Below are 20,019 nucleotides of genomic sequence, written 5' to 3'. Positions count from 1 at the left end.
ATGAGATCGCGTGGAGGGAGCACTGACAGGTCTTGCTGATGCGCTCAGATGTGGGAACGAGAGAACATTACAGCTGCGTTCCTGGCTTTAGAAGCTGAGTTATTAAAAGGTGCCACTTACCAAGATAGGAAAGATGAGTGAAAGATAAGGTTTGGGAGGCAGAAAATTAAGAATTTCAGTTAACTTTCCTCTCCAAGGAGAGGGTCAGAAAGGTGAATTCGGAAATGAGAAAGAGGAGGAGACGAGAGTGACAAGAGATTGAAGGGAGAGGGGAGGATGAGGCAGAAAACTAACACGGCAATCAAAGTGGAGGAGGGTGGATGAAGATCCCAACCAGGGTGCTGACGGGGCAGAGAGAGGAGGGGTGAAAGAAGAGAAGGGAGGGTGGTTGGGAGGACTTGCAGTGGCCGGGATTTGGTGAAGAAGACAGGGAAGTCACAGGTGATGGAGGCTGCTACGATGGGAAGAGGAAGTCGCTTGGGGGCCAGAAGCTGGGTGGCATGGCCTCTTGGTGGTGATGTCAGACAGGCAGTTGAGAACAACTAAACTCAGAGGTGAAGTCAGCTTGCCAGAGAACGATCGTGAAAGTGGTTAAACTTGCCAAAGAAGAGGACAGGGAAATCAGGCGATTTGCACCATTTTGGGCCAGCCTCCACGTTTACTAGGTTGAAGGTGGTTTGATGACGACTACAGAAGAGATGCTGGAGAAGCAAGAGCAAAGCCAGTGTCAGGAGGGCCAAAGGAAGAAAGATTCCAGAGAGGCTTGTTAACAAAGTCAAATGATTTGGAAATGTTTGAAGAAGATGATGGCCAAGAAGAGGGCACTGAATGTGGCAGCTAAGGGGCACTGGTGACTGGGGAAAGTGGGAGGGTGAGGGAAGGCAGGTGTGAAATGCTGAGGACTAAGTAGGTGGGGGAGGGAAAGACACCAGTGCAGCTCACTTAGGAAGTCTGGCAGTGAGCGCGGAGAATGAGTGCGACTCTACATTTCTGTCTGTGAATATATGTGAAATGCAGATTGACAATCTGTCTTGATCCCTCTCTAACCCAAGTCCCCAGTGTTCCAGACACTTGCTCACCGCCAGCTCCTGCCGTATGTGTTCTGTGGTTGCCTCCAGGGCTCGTGTGCCTTTGGTGGCTTCATCTTCCACGGCTTTCACAGTCTTGAGCAATGATGTCACATTGGTCACCATCACCTGGGGGCATCAGAGGAGTTGGAGAGGGGGGCGTTTTAAGGAACAGGAGAAAGTGCACCGATTGGCCCCTCATTCCCTCTCTCATTCCCTCCAACCTTGGCAGAGTTCTTGAGCTGCCACACAGCGGGGTCATCCCCAACTTTGCCAGCTGCAGCCTTTGTTGCGCTGATGAGGTCTCCCAGGGCTTTGGCCACATCTTTCACTGCGTTGATCAGCACTACCTGCGTGGGAGAGCAGAGGCTCTGGTCTGTGGGAGGGAAAGGGGGAACAGGCAGTGTTTCTGGCCAGAATTAGGGGTGTCAAATGGATACCTGTGTCTCAGGGTCCTCAGCTCCCAGGCTGGCTGCGCCCAGCTTGACCACATCAGCAAGGCGGGTGATGGTGGCCACGGAGGACTGGGCAGCCTGTGCTAACTTCTCCTGGCTCCCAGCTGCATTCTGCACCAGGACCTTGGTGTCTTCCACCAGCACCTTTGCAGTCTTCAGAATGCCTTCCCTGAGGGAGGGCCCAGCCCGGTCAGCCCTTCTCAGTCCTCCTCCAAACCCTCCAGCCTCTTCTGCTCCCCCCGACTCCCCGCTTGCCTCTGTGAGGCCCAGTTCCCTCCTCACCGGTGGTCTGCGAAAGTTTCAGCACCCTCGCGATTGAGGGTGCCGGCGGTAGCGAACATGATGGTGGTGTCGAGGTCAGCGATGATGCCGGACACAGCACTGGCTGCTGTGATGCAGGCCTGGGTGCCACGGTTCCCGGCCTGGAGTGCAGCCAGCACGTGGGAGACCTGGGGGAGGAAAGTCACATGGAGACTCTGGTCAGTGCCTCGTGGAAGGGAAAGGTCACTGGTGCCTGGGAAAAGGGACGGAGGAGAGGGCTGGGAAGGTTGGAGGGGGATGGGAAGGGAGGCTACAGGGTTGGGGAGCCAGCCCCCCAGTCCATGGGGACGAGCACCGTCACCTTCTCGGAGACTCTCCGGGCACACTCTATGAGCTCCTTCTTGGTGTAGGCATCACTGGGGCTGCACTGTAGGGCGCCTGCCTTGGTGACCAAAGCAGCACAGCCGTGCCCCAGCTCCTGCACCCGGTGCTTGATGTGGGCACCTATCTGTGAGCAGATGGGAAAGGGACGTGGATTTTACAAGACACTCAGGGTGCCCCCAACTGTGCTTGGAGGAGTCACTAAGGACCTAACAAAACATGCATCGTAGACTAAAGGGTGGTGAGAACAAGTGCCCAGCGTGCAGATTCCCTGTTTCATGTCCTTCAGGCGGGAGGCCACCTCCTACACATGGAAAATAATAGCATGTAGGCACCAACTGGTGAGGATTATGTGAAGCAAAGTGAGGAGGTGGAGGAGAAGCCCTTTATGCTGGGGGATGTGAATCAGGGGGCCAGGGACTACAATTTGGCCGTATGTGGTAAGGGAGGGGTTTGGGGTTGGGGATTAGGTGTGTCATGCTAAGATCCAATTACTTGCTTTCTTGGAAAGCCAGGAGCTTAGGGAAGGAAGAGCTTCATGGGTCTGCAACAAGGAGGAACTAAGAAGAGATTATAGACCTGCAGGATAGCAGGAGTGTCGACAGAGGCAATGGCAGCAGACCAGGAAATCTCTAGATCGTGGGCTATCTCCTTTATCCCTGTGACTTTGATCCTGTCCCTACACAGCCCTGGTCACTTTTTTTTTTTTTTTTTTAATTAAGTAGGCTCCACGCCCAATGCAGGGCTTGAAATCATGACCCTAAGATCAAGAGTCGTATGCTTACTGAGCCACCAAGGCACCCCTGATCACTCTTTAGTGGAGTGGTCCTGAGCGTGTGTTCCCTTTTCTATAGAAGACTAGACAGAGTAAAGGTGGGACAGCCCTAGAGGCTGACATGATGGGGACAAGGGGCACGCCACTGTGACTTTCTGTGAGGGCCTGGGGGAAGATATTCACGGCAGCTGCCCCCGTGTTTACCTCTTCATTCTCAGCAGCCACAGCTGCAGGCTTGGCCTGTGAGGCCAGACGGCCGTAGTCACTGGTCAGCTGGTTAGCAAGAGGGCCCAGCTCCTCAGGGCTGGTGTTTGATTTAGTTACCTGATGATAACAGAAGAAGTAAAGTTATTTCCAAACTAAGCTCTCTGGGGGTAATCTTATACTCTTCCAAACTCACCATCTCTTGAACGGTGACAGCAATGGCCTTGGCTGTCCGCACCATAGTTGTCTGGTAATCCACGAAGGAACCTTCTGGTTCACCCATTGGTCCTTCATCTAGCTGAGGGGGTAAGATGGGGGAAGTAGGAAGATTATCAGAGTGTCTGACACAGTGCTCGGGGACCCTAGCCCAGGGTAGCCACTGACCACAGGCACCCCAAGACTCTAACCTGGTTGATGGCCTGGGTGATGGAGTCCACCATGCCGCCAACAACCCCAGCAGCACTGGCTGCCTCGTTGAGGGTCGTTGTCAGGTCCTCTACGGCCTCTGTCATCATCTGCACAGCCTCCTCCAGGGCTTCCTGGGTGTGAGCTGCTTGCTGTGGGACAGAGTGAGTGAGTGGAGGTGGGCTCTGTTGTTCCTGCTTCACTGACCTCTTACTAGCAGGCCCTCCCTCCCGCCTTCGGTACCTTGGGGTTCCCGCCAGCCTCCTTGGCTGTGTACAGCAACTGTAAGGCAGACTCTGCCAAGGTTTTAGTCTGGTCCAGGAGTGCCATCTGCTGTGGGTGGCTCAGGGTCTTGGAGGCAGCACCCACTGCAGCCAGAGTGAGCGGCTCAAAGTATTGGGCCATCTGGGATACCTGCGGCAAGGGGTTCGAGTGGAAGGTCAGCTGGGCCAGGAACCCTCGCTTGCCCTACCTTGGGACTACCCACGTGTCTTCCCAGGTACCTTGTGTCCCAGCTGGGAGGCTTCAGCCCGTGCGGCACTGGCCAGCGGTTCAATAAGGTGGGAGATCTCTTGCACTGCAGTGAGCATCTGAGTGTGCAAGGCCTGGCGAGGAAGTGAACGTTAGCCCTAACTGTGAACTGGAACAGGACCCTCCCCTTCCTTCCATACCAAACTGATGGAGACCCCTTGGAATGTTCCTCCCATACCCTTGATGTCTCTGTGAGGCACACACCTGGACCCCCCATCCTCTCGAGTCTGCCATCTCTCTTCCCGGACACAACCTTTCGTAGAACCCTGTTCCCCCTTACCTCTTGAGAGATTCCCTCACGAGGAGCAAGCTGTTGGCTGACCGCAGCGAGGGAAGCCTGGTCTAGGTCCCGCAGACAGCTGTTCAGAGCTGCAATGGCCGTCTCACACTCCAGCTGCCCTGGAGCCTTGTCCCTATAGATACATCATAGGCTCCAACACCAAGAAGATCCCTTTAAAACAGGCTGGCCTATCTTTCCCCGTATCCCCTGATTCTTGGACAACAAGGGCCCTCCAACACTATCCCACCTCATTGCACTCCTCGTCCCCACCCCACGCTGTTACAAGTATGTTCCCTGGTCACACTGGCTCTCTACCCACTCAATACCTCATGCTTGTAATAAGCTTCTTGATGGAGTCTGAGACAGTACGGGAGTGGCCAGCCAGCACTGACCAGCGCGGGGGGTCCCGGGGATTGACTGCTAGGGCCCGGGCTGTCTGGATCAGTCCCCCGGCACTCTCCAACATTGTCTTGGCAGAGATCACGATGGGCTCCATGGCAGCCCGGCCCTGGGGAGAGAAGAGGCAGGGAGGTGAGTCTCAAGACTCCTGCAAAGACGAGGGGGCAGCTGGTGCATCGGTTTTGTCTTCACGCCGCCTCACCTCGGGGCTGATCTGGGCAGGAATGCTGGAGAACTCAGGGTTGGATGCAAAGGCACTCAGATTGTCCACAGCCTCCAGCAGAGGGGCTGTTGCTGCTCGGCACTGGGCACGGTTCTCCTCTGTGAAAGCTCCATCAAGTGCCTGGAAGTGGAAGTGACAGGCCCTCAGGACTGACTGTAGGCAAAGGAAGTGACGCCTGGCTCTCCTCTCCTGGGCTAGAGGTGAGGAGAGGCTGGTGATGAGCAGTATGGACAGGAAAGGGCTTGGGCTCAGGCAGATGGGATTTGGTAGAAGCTTCAGGGACTGATGGGGGAACCAGGGGAGAGAAGACCGGACAGGTCAGAGGGAGGCTGGGAATTTCAAACACTGACAACCTTGATAGTCTTCACGAGATTGGCTGTGCTGTTGGCCACCTCCTTGGCTGACTGTACAAACTGGCGCTTGGCGGTAGGATTGGCGGTGCGAGCAGAAGCCAGGCGGCAGCTGTTACACAGTGCAGAGGTGTGTTTCGCCACAATGGTGGCTGCAGAGAGCACCTGAGGAGACAGACACGTGGAAGAGCCACGATGAGGGCAGGAAGGAAGTCTCCACACCCAGGCGAGAGCCCCTGCAGGCTTGGGGATGGAAAGCGGTACCTTTGGAAGTCTAATTAGGAAGGACAGAGTGACCTGAAAAGGGAAGATGTGGGAGACAGATACCCAAAGGTGAACGGTATGGGGCGGGGGAAATGAGAGACAGACACACTGATGGAGAACCCGTAATAGGGTAAGTAGGAGAGTGGATTCAAACTTCTACAGAGGAGTTGTGAACTTAGCAGTAACTAAGAGTGACAAGAAACACGGCAGGAGAAGACAATCACCTACAGAGAAGCTGTGTGTGGAAGGTCACAGATGCATCTCCAGCCTCTACTTCCCCACATCTCGCCTCTCCCTCTCTCTTCATGGGGCCGGTCCATCCTGGCCCGCCACCCTCTCCCAGGCTCGCCCACAGCACCTGTTCCCTTAAGTTACCTGGGCCTGTGTACAGCCAGGCTCCCCCAAACTCTGACAGGCCATCTGAATCGCCTGGTTTGCACGGGCGAACTGTGTGGGCTCCACCAGTCCTTGCTGCCCTGCTTGGCTATTGGGGTCAGAGACCCCCACCAGATATGCAGCCTGGAGAGAGAGAAGGGATGCGGGTGGGGTGAGAAATCAAGAATATCCCCCACGTGAGATCAAACAGTGATAGTAGGGACAAGTCTAGCATCCAGGGTTCTGTGTGAGTGGCAGTATGTTAACAAATAATAATTACGCTATAAAAAAGAAAAAAACGCTCCTGTTTTGTTAAATGTGCTCGAACATTTCAGAAGGTTAAAAAAGTAAAAGAAACAAAAAACGAAAAGCAAAAAAAAAGAAAAACCACACAGAGTTTAATCAAACTTCTGTTGAGATGTGTATCTGCTGGATCATAAGGAAAAAAGTACTGCTTACTCTAAGTAGAAATAAAAAAAGGTTTGAAAGCCACCCTGCCACACACACGTGCACACACATGTGCATGAGCACAAAGTCTCTTTGAAACAGTTCCAATACTGGGAAGGTTGTTAGGATCATCGACATTTATAACACTTCCAAGCTTCAGAGATTTGGAAAGAGGCAAGGGATTGGTATAACGATTGCCAAATTTATTTTTACGATTAGAAGACCATCATAGGTTTGATTCATACTTCATTTAACACATAGTAGCTCTTCTTTTTCCTCTTTATGCTTTTCATACCATAAAAAAGAGGCCACCCAACAGAACAGGGCAAAGGGCAATAGGGGAGATTGAGGAAGCAAGATTGAGGCTTTCAGAGAAACACTCTGAGATGAACTCTCAAGCCAGTTTGTCTTAAGGGTTCATATACTAAAGCAAAACAGTCTCATAGCTAATGGGTTGTGTTTATACTTCATAACTGCATAAAAAGGCACAGTTAAGCGGTGACTCAAATAACTGGAAATTTAGTTACTGGCACTATTTTAATAAAGTAGTAACTATGTGAAAAATGACTTGCACTTGGTAATTAGTATATACCAAGAAAGCCAGGGCTGGAAAAGGCCCCGTCATTAGACAGTATAATCATAACCCAAGGTACCAGGGGCTCAGGGGTGACAGCAGCCAGAACTATTGGTATTCTATGATTGCTGACAAACACCCCCACTCAGAAGGGGAAAGAACCAGTTTCCACAGAGTTGGTTTTGCAAACATAACTTCTTGATTATCTACTCAAGGGCCCGGCTGTTGAGGAGGTGGGGTAGAGAAAGCAGAGGTATTGCAGGGACCGTCGCAGGGGAATAACCTGAGCAGCTGCCTCGGTGAAGCCACAGAGGGCTTTGGAGGCCGTGGCAATGGCCTCCCCAAACTCCGGCAGGTTTCCGTTCTTGGCGTTTTGGGAGATGCCCGTCATGGCCTCGCCCAGTACCTAAGAAACAGAGGGTTTCGGGAGAGCCAGTTCCTGTCCTCAGAGGGGTAGAGGAGTTCCTAGTTCCATCTTCCTGTCCTCTGCCCTCCGGGTTCCTTGCCACACTTACCTTTGAGTTCTCCATTACACTGTCGAGGCAGCCAAAGTAGGACAGGTCATTGATGGGCTGGACTGGGTTCTCCAGGAGTTCTCGGACTGTCTGTATAGGGAGAGGACAAAGTAAGGTTCAAGACACCTTTTTGACCCCCAAACCCAGAGTACCTTCCTTAACCTCACAGCACTTAGCCTGCCAAGTACCCACCTCCAATTCCCGCAGGGCATTGTCACACTCTTTCTGGCCCGGCGCCTGCTGGGTACACATGGTGATGAGCTGGTTGATGCTGTCGGTCACCGCCCTGGGAGGAACAGAGTCGAGTGAATGCATGCACAGGTCATCATTCTTGGGTCCTACACGCATAGAAAGTCTTTAGCTATTTCTCTTTCATCTGTAACCATTCCTAAGCTGGGACTTCTCATGACATGTCCCCTCCCCAGTCTCTTCAACATTCCAGGGCTGGGCTTCCCAGCTCCTACTTACCGGGCAGCTGCAGCCAGCTGACTCTTGAGGTTGGGGGAAGCAGGGTCTGTGGATAGGGCCTTGGCAGCCAGAAGAAGTTTGCTTGAAGACATAGAGATGCCCTTCAAGTTGGACACGATCTGGGCCCGGTCCTCCTGGCTCTGTTGAAGGCGAAAAGGTCAACATGTTGTCCGGTCAGTCCTTTCTTATCTGTCTCTAAAAGGCTCTGTGTCCTAGACACTCAAATAGTGCTAGAGGGGGGTGGGGGGTGGGGGGAGCCGGGCAGAGGTTAGGACCATGCAGTCACACAGGCACCTCTTGTCTAACCCCTGAAACAGACCCCGTGCCTTTGCATACCGGTGCCTGTCCCGCCATCTCCACACCAGCTTCCAGGAAGGTGCTGAAGTCCTGTCCAAATCGACCTGAGGCTCGGGCCAGGTCCTGAGGGGTTCCCCGAGAAGCCTGCACTAGTTCTGTGGCTGCCTGATTCAGCCCAGCAGCAGCATCATTCAGCCGGCTCTGAGCTTCCTGAAACGTCCCAGTGCTGGGGGGAAGCTGCGGGGTCAGAAAGAAAGTCAGAAGCCAACATGGGGGACGATGTGAGGGAGAGTCTAGTCAAGGAGTGCTGGGAGGTGGGCACTGAGCCTGGGAGTAACAAAAGGGGGTAAAACTGGGAAGTCAAGGTCAAGGAGAGGTCTAGACGTGGAGAGAAGCTTGGAGTCTTCAGCTTTTACGTGCCCCCCACACCCCTGGTCTTCCTACCGAGTCACTCAGGAGTCGCTTGCTGGCATCTCCCACTGCTCGCAGGGCATTGTCCACATCTCGCTGGCCAGGCAGGCAGCTGACACAGCGGTTCAGGGCCTGAGTCACTGCTTTAGCCACCTGAGGTAGAAAAGGAGACGGGTGTTGCCAAAAAAGAAACCATTTGGGAGAGCACCTCCTCCACTCATGGGACCTGGGAAATAAGCGCTCTACTGCCTCTAAAAGTGAGGAGGAAAGGGCGTGTGTAGCTGAAGGGGCTGAAGTTAGAGTTTCAAGTGATAGTGACCAAACTGCCCCACGCTTGGCGTTCAGCTAAACCCTGCCGCAGGTTGAGACACTTCTACTAGGACTGAGGGAAAGGGTGGAATCCAGACAAGAGCTGTCAAGAGCAGACCTGAGAAGGTGTCTGTCAGTGTGGCTGAGACTCTGTTCCAGTCAGGGTGGGCCGTACGGGGAAGCGGTCTGTTTCCCAAACCTGACCTGGGCAAGCCGTTGCTGGCTCTCAGGGTCCCCTGGATGGCCAGCTGCCTTCTTTGCTTCCTCAATGAGGCTGCTGGCCTTATCCAGAACATCGCTGGCCGTGTCAAGCACGATAGCTTGCACTGCAGGATCCGATGTCAGGGCAGCTACACCCCTAGCAGCCTGGGCCAGTGACCGCAGCCCACCTGCCACTTCCCTAGCTGCAATCCCTGGGGAGACAGAAGGGAAAAGGGGCTTTCACTGCCAGGCCCTGGTTCCAGTGGCTTTCTCCATCAGCTCTATCTCTCGTTCAGCTCCTGCTCCCAGCTCCATTCCCAGCCCTGCCCACATACCTGCATAATTCTCATTGCCCTGGGCAACCTCCCCTAGCAGCTGGGCAATGGCAGAGCTCACAGCTTTGGTGCTGTTTCCCAGGTCCTGGGCACATTTCTCCATCTAGGGAAGAAGCAGGAGACTCAGGTGCAGAAGGAACCAGGAAAAGGGAACTTAAGAAACTAGTTGAGGTCAGCTGGCAGTTTAATGAAGGTTTTGGGCAGCTCCAGGGTGCAGGCAGAAAAGAAAACCTCAGAGTTTGATTAAGAATGAGGTCTTAGGGGGGCATCTGGGTGGCTCAGTTGGTTGAGCGTCCAACTTTGGTTCAGGTCATGATCTCGTGATTCTTGAGTTTGAGTCCCACATTGGGCTCAGCGCAGAGCCTGCTTCAGATCCTCTGTCCCCCTCTCTCTGCCCCTATCCCGCTTGCGCTCTCCCAAAAATAATATAAAAACAAAACAAACAAACAAAAAAAGAATGAGATCTTAGGGGCACCTGGGTGGCTTAGTTGGTTAAGCATTGACTTTAGCTCAGGTCATGATCTTATGGTTCATGGGTTTGAGCCCTGCATCAGGCTCCATGCGGACAGCTCAGAGCCTGGAGTCTACTTTGGATTCTGTGTCTGCCTCTCTCTCTGCCCCTCCCTGCTTGCACTCTCGCTCTCAAAAATAAACAAACATTGGGAAAAAAAAAAAAAAAAAGGTCTTAAGAATACTTACGGTCTCCCCAGGTAAGGGTTTAAGTTTGCCATCTCGAGCTGCTGCCTTCACTTCCTGCAGATCTCTCTCTAGATTCTGTACCACACTCAGTGCAGAATCCATCTCCAAAGGCCCACATGCTTCCTGAGCCTACAATAACAAGTCTGGGTACAAGAGGTACTGCTGTGTCCCACTAATGTCCCATGTTGTACAATTATCCCTGTTTTAGGTTATTCTGCAGACTCCCCATCATCCCAGAACTCCACCCTCATTTTCCAAAGATGGCCAGCTCCCTTACCTTCTGGGCAGCGGTCCGAAGTTCAGCCAATGCAGTGCCAAGGTTTTTAGCACACTGACTCAGCTGCATGGCCGAAGCCTGGTCCTGAATTGTTGGCACTGAGGCCTTTGCAGCGGCCACCATCTTCCCACCTGGCTGTTGAGGAACAGGTGGGCAGATGAATGTACCATTTGCTTGGGTACAGGGACTAAAGATGGTCTGGACACTGAGTGCCGCAGCTCAGTCTGGGAAGGAGGCTACTGGTAGAGCTTCAAACTGTGGGTGATCTAGGGGACTTAGAAGGGTGGGAAGGGTCTCGTCTGAGAGGTGGGGAGAGGGTGCCTTGCCTGCAGGAAGCTCTGGCTTGCAGCAATGAGGGCCAGCTGAGCACTGGGACTGTCGGGCTGAGCTTGGCTCCCTCGGACGCCCTGCACCAGCAGTGGAATCTGTTCTGCCACAGCCTGTGGGTGAAAATGTCATGAGAGCCACCTCCCCATAGACTGGGGGAAAGTCCCACTCGTCCCACATCTCCTCCCACCAAGTCTCACCTTGCAGCTCTGCACCAGCACAGGCTGGGGGCCAGCAGAGGCCTTGGGGGTGGAGGCTGCATGCTGGGCTGCTGCAATGGTCTGTGTAGCTGAGGCTGCAGCCTGTTTGGCTGCGTGCTGTGAGGACAGAGTAGTTAGGACAAGCCCCAGGCGCTCCCCTGCCCAGTCCCTGGCTCACCCTGGCCACACTATCCCACAAGGAAACAGTGACAGAGTCTCTCTCTGCACAACCCTCCCGGTTTCATTCCTCCCACAGCACCCACACTCCCGCTCCTGGGTTATTTCCTAGCTTCACCTCCAGGCGCTGCACCAGCTTCTTCTTGATGGCATTCTGCGCAGCCGCATTGGTGGCCATGCGCAGACCCTCAGCCGCCTCCCGCAGCCGCTGCTGCTGCTCCTCACTGTCAGGGTGAGCGGCTGCTCCCTGAGAGAAGCGGAGAGACGGTCCTCACCCAGCATCCCTGTGCGCCCCAAATAAGCTCTGCTCTGACCTCTCCAGACTCAAATGTTTTCCTAAAGTCCCCACTGAAAGGTAATCACAGCTGAGATGAGCTGCCTCAAGCAGGCAAAGGGGAATCAGGGGGCCCCTAGATTCCCTTTGGGCCCTTTTCAGGTAGAACCGTTTCTTCTTTCCCTTTTGGGGGAAGAAGCTATGTTTCTTTCCCTACTGCCCCCTAAATGCCACTGGCAAAAGGGTGTGTTTAAAGCTCTTTGGGACAAGGAGGACTCAGTTTAGAGCAGGGATTTCAAAAACCAAAGCAGGGGAGCTGGTTACTCCTGCAAACTGGAAAGCCCCAGAGCCCGGGGAGTGCAAGAACCTCTTGGCTTCTTCCCGACGGTCATCTGCACTCTGTGTCCCACTGCCTGTCTTTCTCTGTACTGCTGGCAGCAGAGGTCCCAGGACTGAGTGCTTATATGCATTCCCAGGACAGGCCATGAAGCAGAGGGATCCAGGAAGAAGGCAGGTGGTGGCAACAAAGTAGGGAAAAGTAAGGATAGCAGAGCGTGGACTCAGAGGAAGAAAAAGGGCATGTCGGTCACCAAGTACCCTGGCAGTCACAGTGGCTGGAAGCCTGGGCCCCTATGCACCTGAAACCGAGGGTGCTTTTACTTCCTGAGCACTCTTATATTTTCTGCTTTACTTGGGTCTCTCCCATCAGAAAAGGGTGACCATCTGGACCCTTCTACTTCCCTTCAGGTCTCAGTCTGGGAGCTGGCCACAGAGGGCTCGTACCTTGGCAGCCTCCACCATCTTGGCTGTGGCATCGGCCAGGATCTTAGCGGCGCTTAATAGCTTGCGAGAATTCTCCAGATCACTCTCCCCCTCGGCATCAGCCTTGATGGCATTGACCAGGTCAGAGGTGGCTTGGGCTAGGATGCGAGCCTGTCGTACCATCTCACCTGAGAGGACAGAGCACTATCAGGTAAGGAAGTCAGAGACACTGCGAGGGTGCCAGGGTGGGGGAAAGGGGTGCAGGCAAGGTAGACAGGGCTCTTGGGGGGCAGTTAAAGAGACACAAAGGTTCTCAAAGTGATTCCCCTGGAGTTATTGTATTTTGGGTTTAAGGTCTTGGAGAGGGACAGATTTCCCGGTGAACTTTTATGGGAGAGAAGACAGTCTCTAACGAGTATTTTCAGTAAATAGTCTTGCACTCCTTGTGAAGGAGTGCACTCCTTTTGGGAGTGAGCAGGTAGGGTGGAGTGGAGAAGGCTATTTCTTAATGCCACCTTCCAACTTCCAGCTACGTTTGTGTATGCTTTTGTATATTCTCCAAAATATACCCGAGAAGGCAGAACGGGGATCACATTCCTGCTTTACAGATGAGAAACTGGAAGTTTCAGAGAGCTTAATAAGTACATGGTCTACTCTGCTGAGTCCTTAGCGGGGACTGGCAGGTCTGCAAGGGAGTGCCCAATGGGCTCGGGGAGCCTCAATAGGGTTCTCTGTCTTCCCAGGAGTGGTGTCCTTACCAGCATCACCCATGGAACTGAAGATGTTCTCGGTGACAGTGAGGATGGTGTCAGTGGCCTGGTCATAACGGCCAGCAGGCCCAGCCCCTGAGGCATGGGCCTTCACGTGCTGCAACAGCTCATTCAGGGCCTGGGTGACAGCTGTGGCCGCCGCTCCTACCCCCCGCAGCAGCTGCCCATCGTCCGTGGCTGCCTGGGAGGCGGACACACAGCCCTCCACGGCTTTGGCCACCAGGCGTCCGGCCTCCACCAGCTGCTCTTGGCAGACAGGTGAGCTGATTGTAGGTGCCACCACCTGTGGGCAAAGCAAGTGTCAGAGATGAAGGCAATGGAAAGGAGTCGTGAGGAGTCCCACAGCCACCGGAATAGGTAAGAAGGAGCCAGAGAGGTGAAATGACAGGCTCCTGTGTGTGGCACCATCACCCCTCAGCACAGGCTAATGCAACCTTTGTGGCTCACCTTGGTACAGGCCACCAGCTGGGAGGTAGACAAGGCACACTGTGTCGCTGCAGCAATGACCTGGGTCTGAAGCCCTGAGTCCTCTGTCCGCTGGGCCACACTCTTGGCCTTGAGGACCAAGGCAGCTGCAGCACTTGCCACGGCCTTGGCTAGCTGCATTAGTACGTCCTGTGAGAAAAGCACTGTCAGCATGGCCTGAGATCGAGCTTGGGATCCATGGACCCTTCTCAGAGGCATGAGCGGTTTCATTATTCCCACTGACTCCAATCACTGGATAGTGTATGCAGAAGCAACCAGAAGCTACCCCAAGCCCCTGCCTTGAGCGCCCAGTAGGACAGAACACCCACCAAGGAACAAACCCACACCGAGAGAAACAGAGCCTACACCAGAGGGAGAAACGCATGAGACGGATACACTCGGACCGCAATGGGGAGGGAGGGGCGGTGCTGTTACAATGGGATGGAGAGAGATACCTCTTGGGGTCCCTCCCACCCCCAGCTTTTTTTCTCCATTTCTTCTCAATCTTGGTTGGAAGCAGTCACCCTGGAGTACAAGACCCCATACAACCCTCCCGGATCCCATTTTCCCAAGTCCTGCCTGTGACATGCCTCCCCATCTCCATCATGTTCTGCCCCCTGAGGAGGCTGGGGGAGAGGTGCAGAGCGAGTGTATGCGGCTCAGAGAGAACAAAGCTGGGAAGGCCCAGGCCAGAGGCCATTACCGTGGGGGGTTCGGGGGGAGATCGAACCCCAGCCCCTCTGGGTGCACATATCTGCGTGGGAAATCCAGGATGACAAGTCAGCTGAGGAAACTGGCATGGGGTGGGGAAGGGGGACCTAGAGGAACAGTGTCCTCAGGGTGGTATGGAGGCAGCTTCAAGATGTCGAGCTGGGACAAAGGCTATATATAGGGAAGACAAGGAGAAGATGGCAGGCGACTACAAAATATCATCAGCCAAGGGTGACCTGGTAGATTCAGTTTGGATTCAGGGGTTCTAAATTTTCATGCCTTCAAAAGGGAATGGAGGTTCCCAATGTCATTCCCTGCAAACACATCTTCCGTTTGGCGCTGAGAAGTCACTTTGTAGTAACAGGACTAGGAGCTGGATTCAGGGTCAGAGGTTACTTCCAAGAAGCTTCCGTTCTAGGGGCTGGGTAAGTCACTAACCTGGAAGTGGGGGTCAGTATCGCTTTCCCCAATTTGCTGCAACAGCTCCCCACTGGCCTGGCCCACGTTCCCAGCTGCTTGCAGCAGGTTCTGACGGGGCTGTGGAGAGTGGACACCGGTCAGAAGCTGCCCACAGGTCCCACACTTCCATCCCACAATCTGGACTGCCCCCTCCTCCTTTGGGGTCTCCTCCCTAGTGCCAGCCGTGGCCCCTGACCTCAGCGCTGGCTGGCTGGGCACTGCGCAGCAGCTCTGACACCGCCCCGGCAAGGCCCTTCGCGGCCTGCAGCAGAGGCCGGCCACTGCTGCCTTCGTCCTCCAGCAGGGCGGCCAGCAGCTTCACGCCGCGGGACATCTCCGTCAGGTTGGAGGAGATCGTGGTGACTGCACAGCCCACTGCCGTGTAGTCTGTCTCCGCGGGGTCCCCTGAGGGAGGAAGAGGAGCACACGTGAGGCGAGCAGGCCAGACAATGGGCTAGAGAGGTGCAATCACAGGCGTTAGTCACAAACGTGTGCCGAGAGACACGGTCTCTTCCCTGAGTTGAGGGGCAGTCCCACATGGAGCCAGTCACACTTGGTGCCTGCACGCGCTCCTCCTCCCCCACCCCCACCACATACAGATAGGACTTGGCATCCGGCCTACCTGCTGTCAGGTTCACCACGGAGGCAGTACCAGCTGTGATGGCATCTACCTGGGAGTGGATCTCATGCTTTGATTCATCCATCTTGTTCTTACGCCAGGCCTTAGAGGCCTGAAAGAGAGAGCGAGAGAGAGGCAAAGTTCAGGATCTGCTCTGGTCCGGTTAACCCCGATCCCGTTCCTGTGAGTCCCAGCCTCAGCACCGCTGGCCTCTCCTCCGTCCCATACTCACAGCATCCTGGCCCAGAGGGGGCAGAGTGTCAAAGTCATCCAGAGTGGCCTGGGCGGCTTGCACAGCCTGCATGCTAGAGTTAATGGTCCCAGTGAGTGCCTGCTGGGCTGATGTCTACAAGACAAGGGGAGGAGAAACAGAGAACGCTTAGAGGAAAGAGGAGGTGGGCTGGGGACAGGACTACGAACAGGGACGTGGGAAGACAAACAGCTGATATGGGGAGGAAGGCCTGGTACCGTGGTGGCAGTGGAAGCACTCTTACCAAAGGGGGCATGTGTCCCCGGTGCATCTGGCCGCTGGTAATCTGTTGCTGGGCAGGTGGCATGCTGCCCACCTGGAAATTCTCAGGACCAGAGGCTCCAGAGCGCATGATGGCAGGCAGGGCCACAGAGCCGTGTTCTACTTTCCCTACCCGGTTATACTGCTGCTGAAGGACTGTCGACCTAGAGAGGGGACACACGGGGCGGCACTCAGAGGACTGTTGTCTTAACCTCCTTGCCACCCAGCTGTACTACCTTTGCAGGTCCTGTGGTCTAGGGGGATGTGTGATAGCCTGTGACCGGTTAAGGAACCATCCTAGGGACTCCCCACCCCTCAACAGTCGTTGGAGTCAGGCCCTGCCTTCCCTGCCCCTGGGGGACGGGATCAGCCCAGCAACCTTCGTACTTTTTGGGGGACACTGAGTCCTCTAGCATAGTAGACTCCTCGTCTCCTTCCAGTCCAAAGTGATCCTTGCTTTTTTTCTGTAGGAAGGAAAAAGGAACAAGAATTAAAGAAGAGAGAGGCAGGGAAAAAGCAGCCTCTTCTTTCCCTACTCAGCCTTTTTCCAGAACCTGGGTCCTCACTTCTAAAGGACTGGCTTGGGTAGAAGGTGAGGGAAGATAAGGAAAAGACTGGGGCAGGCACCTTCTTAAGGATGATATCAATGTAGCCGGCGATGAGCTGTGCAATCTGCTCCCCTTCCGTTGTCTGTACTGAGTAGTAGCCATCCTGGTAGTCCCCGAAATCCTAGGGTGACAAGGTGGGGGCTCAGTGGGAGAGCCTGTATCTACCCACAATGGAAAAGGGTAGGATGGGAGCCCCAAGGCCAAGCTGGTGAGGGTGTCTTCCCCTGCCAACAGCCCTCTAGAGAGAAGCCTACCCTTCTTCAATTTCCCATTTATTTTTCTCCCCAGAGGGCAACATTTTGTTTCTGAGGAGCAGTCTCCATGCTACATAGTTTCAAATGCATGCTGTCTAAGAAATAGCTTTTCTCGGGGCGCCTGGGTGGCTCAGTCGGTTAAGCGTCCGACTTCGGCTCAGGTCATGATCTCATGGTCCGTGAGTTCAAGCCCCGCGTCGGGTTCTGTGCTGACAGCTCAGAGCCTGGAGCCTGCTTCAGATTCTGTGTCTCCCTCTCTCTGACCCTCCCCCGTTCATGCTCTGTCTCTCTCTGTCTCAAAAATAAATAAACATTAAAAAAAAAAAATTAAAAAAAAAAAAAAAAAAGAAATAGCTTTTCTCTCACCCTGATAATAAAGCTGGGAAGACACAAACATTTGTCATTGAATGACCATAATGGAAAGTTAGCACTAGTATCCAAAATGGAAAAATAGCCTTTATTAAATTCTTGTCCCCTCGATAGGGCACTTCATTGAGGTGGTATCAGTTTCTAATCCCTAATACCGCGAAATATAAAGCCAGGGGGAAAACTATTGTATAGTTGCTGCTGAAAGAGGGGAGGCTTATTTTTCTTTCTTTCACCTTTTTCTTCCCTCTCCCCAAGTCTCCTGTGAGCTCAGTTTGCTGGTTACAGTCAAGTTCTGTGGACTGCAAAGATTGTGTCATTTAAGCACAACTCTCTAGCAAAGCTTCTCCTTCTCTCTGACCCCCAGGGTCCTGTAAAGTCCTCCTTTTTTCTGGAGTCACATTCAGTGCACTATCCCAAGGGAGGGGAGAGACTTCTCAGCTGCCCCCGTCTGGAAATTCCAAAGCCCTTTCCCTCCTGGGCACCCGGACTCACCAGGGTGAAGCTCTTAGGAGAGGCAGCCCAGCGTTTGATGTTGGTGAGGCTCCATTCCTGGATCACCTCTTTGGTCTTCTCATCCACTCGCATCACACACTCCTTAGTGATGCCCAGAAGCCTGGGCACCAGCTTGTTCTTTCCTTTCATCTTTTCCTGTGAGGCAGATTGTTGTTGGTATTAGTGCCAGAGAGGTGAACGAGCAGATCAGATCTAGACCACAAGGGGGTGCTGAGGAGGGTGGGAGAGCTGAACTGGGTGTCTATGGATGGACCCAGGACAAGCTCCACTAGGGAGAAGGCAGGGTCTGGAGGAAAGTTGGTGGCAGAGGGCTGACAACAGGGCAAGTTTTCACAAGGTCAGAGCAAGTAGAGAGAATGGGACTTGTAGGGATGATGGAAAGTGTAACCAAGGGCAGGGCCTGACTTTGAGAGGAAAGACTAAGAGTGGAAATAAGGAGGATGGTGAGAAGGGTCTGTAACCCACCTTAACCAGAAAAAAGGAGACACCATAGGTCTTGAGGGAACGGGCTAGCTTCACGTAGCGCACCTTGGCCTCGATCTCACTCATCTGCCCACAGTTCTTGTGTGCCTTAGAGTAGAAAATGGAGAAATGTTTAGCGAAACGTGGGAGGATAGCATCACAGACAAGGAGTTGTGACGTTAACTACGATGGGAGCATACTGTAGGGGGCACAGGAAAGGTTAGGGGGTGCAAGGTATGAGAAACGAGAGGGTGACGGGATGAGGACTGACAAAGGATACGCAGAAGCAACAATTCAAGGAATATAGTTAAAGAATTTGCAGACATTCTGGAGACGTGAACAGATAGGAAGTAGAAGGTGAGATAGAAGACTTTTGGGGCTGAATATTCAAGAGGTGGGGATAACACATTATGTTTGTACAAAGATATACTTTTCATAGTAATTTCAGGCATACTATCTCATTTGATTTTCCTATCAATCCTACCCCGGACAGGTACTGTCATCCCATGTTAGATGCAAAGAAAAAAACAACCAAGAATATTGAACTGAATTCCACAGCAAATGCAGTGATGGAGCTGAGATGAAAAGCCCAGGTCTTCCGCTTTCTTGGCACAGGAGAGGTGGGAGAACAGCTTGGCAGGTGGAAGCGGGGTGGGAGGAGACAAGGAAGGGGCCGGGGGTCCATTCAGTCAGTAGGATTAAGCAGCAAAGCTCCCGGGGCATCCCAAACACTTTCCCCTGCCCCCATTCACCTGGAAGATCTTACGCTCTCCCTTCTGCTTCACATACTCCTTGGGCAGGAAGTCCTTCAGGCTACACCAGAAAAGGGAGGGTCAGCATGTAGTGGACAGCATCGGGGGTATGTGGGCCATGGACTGTGGGCCTAGGGGCGTGAGGAAATGTCTAGGACAGTATTATCTTTGGGGAGAAGGAAAGCTCGAGGTAAGAGAGTCTGGATTGTCCATGAAATCGAGATGACTTAGCATTAGCTCTGGAGTGCAGCCTGCGTCTCTCCCTATAGGGAAAGGGACAAGGGAACCTGAGTTGCAGGCCCAGTCCCTGAGGGAAAGAGTCTAGAGCACTACTGCAGGGAACCAAGAGCAGAAGGAGCTCGGTAGAAGGATGACCATGCATGGAGGAAGTTAAGCAAGCGGCGCCGAACTCTATTCACTCTGAGAACTCTCAGTGGATGAGACTTGTGAAGCTTTCTAAGTCTAATGTTCCCTATGAGGAAAAATGTACTGTTTTCCTCTAGCCACTACAGTCAAATTCTTCAGAGAATCTCAAAGAGCTACATGCTTGCCTGAGAGGTATGGGGTAGAGGCAGATTCTAGGCTACCTTCATGTTCCACAGGGGGCCAGTGAGGAAACAAATGGCTGATGGCAGCGAAACAGGTACCCATGTGGGTCAAACCCTGGTACTTCAGAAGCGGAAATGGAGAGAGAAGGCCTGGGATGGGGGCAGGGCTGTTGGGGTCACAATGGCAGGGAGTCCTGGGTCCTGACAGGGTGCGGGATGTGGGTCACTCACTCGAGGAAGCCAGCCTTGTGCTTCTGTTCATTGTGGGGCCCAAACTGGATCTGGCATTGGAAGCCAGCAAACTCACAGGCCTTGTCGAAGGAGACAGGGTGGGAGCCATTGAGGATGTCATCTCGTGCCTGGAGAGCACAAGAAAAGGAGGTGAATGTTGTGTGGGGGTGCGGGAATACCCCTCGCTGTGCTTCTGCCCCCCTCTCTGTACCTCCCTCATCCCAGGTAAATCCTCTCCACACCTGCACATAAAGAAGGTTCAGCTGCACGGGGTCCCGGGAGTCCACATTCTGGTCTGAGTAGAAGAACTTCCTCCGCAGCAGAAGCGTCTCATGCTCCTCCACTCCCTGTTCCCTCAGTGTGCGGCCATGGTCCAGCCAGTTCACTGGGACACAGAGAGTCCCCTCAATGCGAAGCCCCCAGGGCGCCTGTGCTGCCTGGTCTTTGGCTTTCTGTTTGTTTGTTCTTTATCTCCTACCTTCTCTCACCGATAAGTTCCATGAG

General features: G+C 53.6%; 1 protein-coding gene across 4 annotated transcripts in view; it reads right to left on the bottom strand.

The window, feature by feature from the left end:
- TLN1 (talin 1) overlaps nucleotides 1–20,019 on the bottom strand; it is a 31,907-nt gene that overhangs the window by 4,311 nt on the left and 7,577 nt on the right. For 3 of the 4 annotated variants that reach the window (XM_058694964.1, XM_058694962.1, XM_058694963.1), the window contains exons 6-49: nucleotides 19,758–19,900; nucleotides 19,516–19,643; nucleotides 18,737–18,797; nucleotides 17,988–18,092; nucleotides 17,502–17,657; nucleotides 16,406–16,507; nucleotides 16,166–16,242; nucleotides 15,762–15,942; nucleotides 15,500–15,613; nucleotides 15,271–15,379; nucleotides 14,845–15,053; nucleotides 14,628–14,726; nucleotides 14,182–14,232; nucleotides 13,461–13,628; nucleotides 13,002–13,296; nucleotides 12,265–12,431; nucleotides 11,326–11,454; nucleotides 11,031–11,147; nucleotides 10,830–10,943; nucleotides 10,504–10,638; nucleotides 10,227–10,355; nucleotides 9,528–9,630; nucleotides 9,196–9,404; nucleotides 8,716–8,835; nucleotides 8,311–8,508; nucleotides 7,975–8,114; nucleotides 7,699–7,792; nucleotides 7,507–7,596; nucleotides 7,275–7,397; nucleotides 5,971–6,114; nucleotides 5,335–5,496; nucleotides 4,961–5,101; nucleotides 4,686–4,867; nucleotides 4,360–4,492; nucleotides 4,052–4,153; nucleotides 3,792–3,962; nucleotides 3,551–3,700; nucleotides 3,340–3,441; nucleotides 3,144–3,263; nucleotides 2,145–2,291; nucleotides 1,805–1,971; nucleotides 1,508–1,691; nucleotides 1,292–1,417; nucleotides 1,080–1,196 (exon numbers count right to left, since the gene is read on the bottom strand). In XM_058694964.1, coding sequence (XP_058550947.1) covers nucleotides 1,080–1,196; nucleotides 1,292–1,417; nucleotides 1,508–1,691; nucleotides 1,805–1,971; nucleotides 2,145–2,291; nucleotides 3,144–3,263; nucleotides 3,340–3,441; nucleotides 3,551–3,700; nucleotides 3,792–3,962; nucleotides 4,052–4,153; nucleotides 4,360–4,492; nucleotides 4,686–4,867; nucleotides 4,961–5,101; nucleotides 5,335–5,496; nucleotides 5,971–6,114; nucleotides 7,275–7,397; nucleotides 7,507–7,596; nucleotides 7,699–7,792; nucleotides 7,975–8,114; nucleotides 8,311–8,508; nucleotides 8,716–8,835; nucleotides 9,196–9,404; nucleotides 9,528–9,630; nucleotides 10,227–10,355; nucleotides 10,504–10,638; nucleotides 10,830–10,943; nucleotides 11,031–11,147; nucleotides 11,326–11,454; nucleotides 12,265–12,431; nucleotides 13,002–13,296; nucleotides 13,461–13,628; nucleotides 14,182–14,232; nucleotides 14,628–14,726; nucleotides 14,845–15,053; nucleotides 15,271–15,379; nucleotides 15,500–15,613; nucleotides 15,762–15,942; nucleotides 16,166–16,242; nucleotides 16,406–16,507; nucleotides 17,502–17,657; nucleotides 17,988–18,092; nucleotides 18,737–18,797; nucleotides 19,516–19,643; nucleotides 19,758–19,900 — 6,014 coding nt within the window. The remainder of the gene's footprint in view (nucleotides 1–1,079; nucleotides 1,197–1,291; nucleotides 1,418–1,507; nucleotides 1,692–1,804; nucleotides 1,972–2,144; nucleotides 2,292–3,143; nucleotides 3,264–3,339; nucleotides 3,442–3,550; nucleotides 3,701–3,791; nucleotides 3,963–4,051; nucleotides 4,154–4,359; nucleotides 4,493–4,685; nucleotides 4,868–4,960; nucleotides 5,102–5,334; nucleotides 5,497–5,970; nucleotides 6,115–7,274; nucleotides 7,398–7,506; nucleotides 7,597–7,698; nucleotides 7,793–7,974; nucleotides 8,115–8,310; nucleotides 8,509–8,715; nucleotides 8,836–9,195; nucleotides 9,405–9,527; nucleotides 9,631–10,226; nucleotides 10,356–10,503; nucleotides 10,639–10,829; nucleotides 10,944–11,030; nucleotides 11,148–11,325; nucleotides 11,455–12,264; nucleotides 12,432–13,001; nucleotides 13,297–13,460; nucleotides 13,629–14,181; nucleotides 14,233–14,627; nucleotides 14,727–14,844; nucleotides 15,054–15,270; nucleotides 15,380–15,499; nucleotides 15,614–15,761; nucleotides 15,943–16,165; nucleotides 16,243–16,405; nucleotides 16,508–17,501; nucleotides 17,658–17,987; nucleotides 18,093–18,736; nucleotides 18,798–19,515; nucleotides 19,644–19,757; nucleotides 19,901–20,019) is intronic. The other variant, XM_058694965.1, reaches the window with a different exon arrangement.

This window comes from Neofelis nebulosa, chromosome 12 (assembly GCF_028018385.1).
Source record: "Neofelis nebulosa isolate mNeoNeb1 chromosome 12, mNeoNeb1.pri, whole genome shotgun sequence".
NCBI lineage: Eukaryota > Metazoa > Chordata > Mammalia > Carnivora > Felidae > Neofelis > Neofelis nebulosa.
Note: the sequence above shows the minus strand (reverse complement) of the source record. Positions and strands in the feature narration are given on the sequence as shown.